The sequence below is a fragment of the Plasmodium falciparum genome (genome assembly GCF_000002765.6).
Source record: "Plasmodium falciparum 3D7 genome assembly, chromosome: 14".
Classification (NCBI taxonomy): Eukaryota; Apicomplexa; class Aconoidasida; order Haemosporida; family Plasmodiidae; genus Plasmodium; species Plasmodium falciparum.
The window spans coordinates 930,001-932,500 of record NC_037283.1 but is presented as its reverse complement, the minus strand read 5'-3'; the positions used below and the strand labels follow the sequence as shown (position 1 = coordinate 932,500).

The 2,500-nt window shown below is 21.5% G+C and overlaps 1 protein-coding gene across 1 annotated transcript in view; it reads right to left on the bottom strand.

Annotated features, from left to right (window-relative positions):
• Positions 1 to 1,219: 1,219 nt before the first annotated feature.
• Positions 1,220 to 2,500, bottom strand: part of PF3D7_1423100 (ankyrin-repeat protein, putative) — a gene marked incomplete at both ends in the record, with an annotated part of 1,779 nt that continues 498 nt past the window's right edge. The window contains one exon of the mRNA XM_001348360.1: positions 1,220 to 2,500. This exon is cut by the window's right edge and continues 498 nt beyond it. Within this exon, the coding sequence (XP_001348396.1) occupies positions 1,220 to 2,500 (1,281 nt within the window).

Genomic DNA, 2,500 nt, shown 5'->3' with positions numbered 1-2,500 from the left:
ATTATATATACAAAAAAATGAGGTTGCTTATTTTATATTCATACTGTTTACAAAATTTATATCCCATATGAATATTACAATATATTTTTTATTATGAACGATAAAATATCTTTTTGGAAAGTATAATATAATATGTAGATATGGATATGTATAGGCCTATAATTATATTTCCTTTTTTTTTTTTTTTTTTTTTTAAATATTAGTATGATATTATACATATATATAAACTTGTTATTATTCACATAAATATTTATGTATATTATATATATATATATTTATATATTATCCATACATAGTCATCATACTATAAACAAGACATCTACGTTGCCACATATTTAAAAAAAAAAGAATACAAATATGAACAATAATATTGATTATTTTTTTTTTTTTTTTTGGTGTTCTTATCATCTAACAAATTAAACAAACCTTTTTAAAATATTTTAATTATTTATAAAAATATATAAGTTGGATACGTTTTGTTCCCTCCTTCCTTGCTTTCGTCTTTTATTTTATTTTATTTTATTTTGTTTTATTTTATTTTATTTTATTTTATTTTGTTTTATTTTTAATTTATTTTTTCCTCTTCTATATTTATATTTTCCAAAAAAAAAAAAAAAAAAAGGAAGCAACAAATATGTAGACGAAATCAACAAATTGTTAAGATAAAATATAAATTAATATAATTAAAAAAAAATTCTCATATATATTTAAAATATACTTTTTTTTTTATAAAATACATGAGAAAATACAAATTAAAATGAGGAGAAAAAAAAAAAAAAATACACACAAACACAAATTAAATAATATATATTGCCAAATGGATAAATTAAAAATTTATAATATTAAATAAATAAATAAATATATATATATATATATATATATATATATATATTTATATGTACATATATACATTATTTTTATATTATACTATATGAGTAATTTGCTTATATAGCTATATAAATAATACATGCATTGTTCAGGTATTTTCTTCTACATTTCATTGTTTGTTCAGAATTGTTTCTTCTTTTTACTAATTATGTGCCCTCCAAAAGAGAAAAAAAAAAAAAATATACACACACACATACACATAAATATATATATATATATACATATATGTATTTTTTTTTTTTTTTTTTTATTGATTTAATTTTATTTGTTTGTTGAATCCCTATGACGTACCCCCATTTTTAAGCTTTTATACCCCTACGTACAATTATCTTTAAAAAAATGTGCACAGATAATAAAACGTATCATAAGGCAAACGAGCTATTATGCTATTTTTTTTTTTTAAACGAATAATCCAAGCATTCCTTAAATTAATTTTTCTTGAACATTTTAATATGAACTGTTTTATTTCCCTATCTTCAGTTAGGTCAATCGGTAAGTTGTTACAAATGGTTTTCATGAATATGTTTGCTCCTTTTTTTACTAAACTTTTAAATATTTTAATATTACCTGTTATGGATGCTGCGTGTATTGGAAATAATTGTAAACGCACATCAAAATAATTGGGGTCTGCTCCTTTCTTTAAAATGATATTAACGATTTTATAATTTCCTGATGTTATAGCACAACATAATATTTTACTTGTAATTCTCTTTTTTAAAATAGATTTATATTTCAAATAATAATGTTTTTCTAAATTGGGAGTATACACATTATATTTCTTCATAATATATACAATATCATTCATCTTTTTTTTCAATGATTGTTCAATTTGTTTGAATATTAAATATTTAACAATACCTTTATGTCCTTCGAAAGAAGCATAATGTACTGGTTCTAACATATTCAAATCTAGACAAGTTATATCAGCACCGTGTTCAATTAATAATTTAACTATTTCATAATTACCCATCATGGACGCAGCATGTAATGGAGAGTCATATCTTTTTTCTACATTTAAATTTAATAATGCTCCTTTTTCTATAAAATATTTACATACGTCAAAATGGTTAGATAGAGAAGCACACCAAAGTGGTGTTTCATTATCACTTGATAATGCATTTATATCAGCATTATTTTCGATAAGAAATTTTACTGATTCTATATCACCTTTTGACGCGGATAAATGTAATGGCGTAAATTTTCTTATTTTGGTTTTACTGTTTATATATATACCTTCTTTTAAAAAGTTTTTTATTAATTCAATGTTTCCTTCTTTGCTAGCTAAATGAATGGGTTGTAAATCAGATATGTCGTCAATATTGGATGAATTTTCTAGAGTGTCTCTGTATTCTTCCATATATACATCAAGTGCACTATAAGATGAATCATAATTATAATATGATTCTTCATGCATATTCATTATATAATTATTATAATATGTGTTATTATTATTATTATTATTATTATGTATATAAAACATTTCGTCGTTATCTATATTATTTTCGTCGCCATTTTTGTGCTTTTTAAAATTATTACTTCTACAAAGATTAGTTATATAACCTTCCAGCGTCTTTCCCTCATTCTCAACAATCAACCTTTCATGGTCAACCCT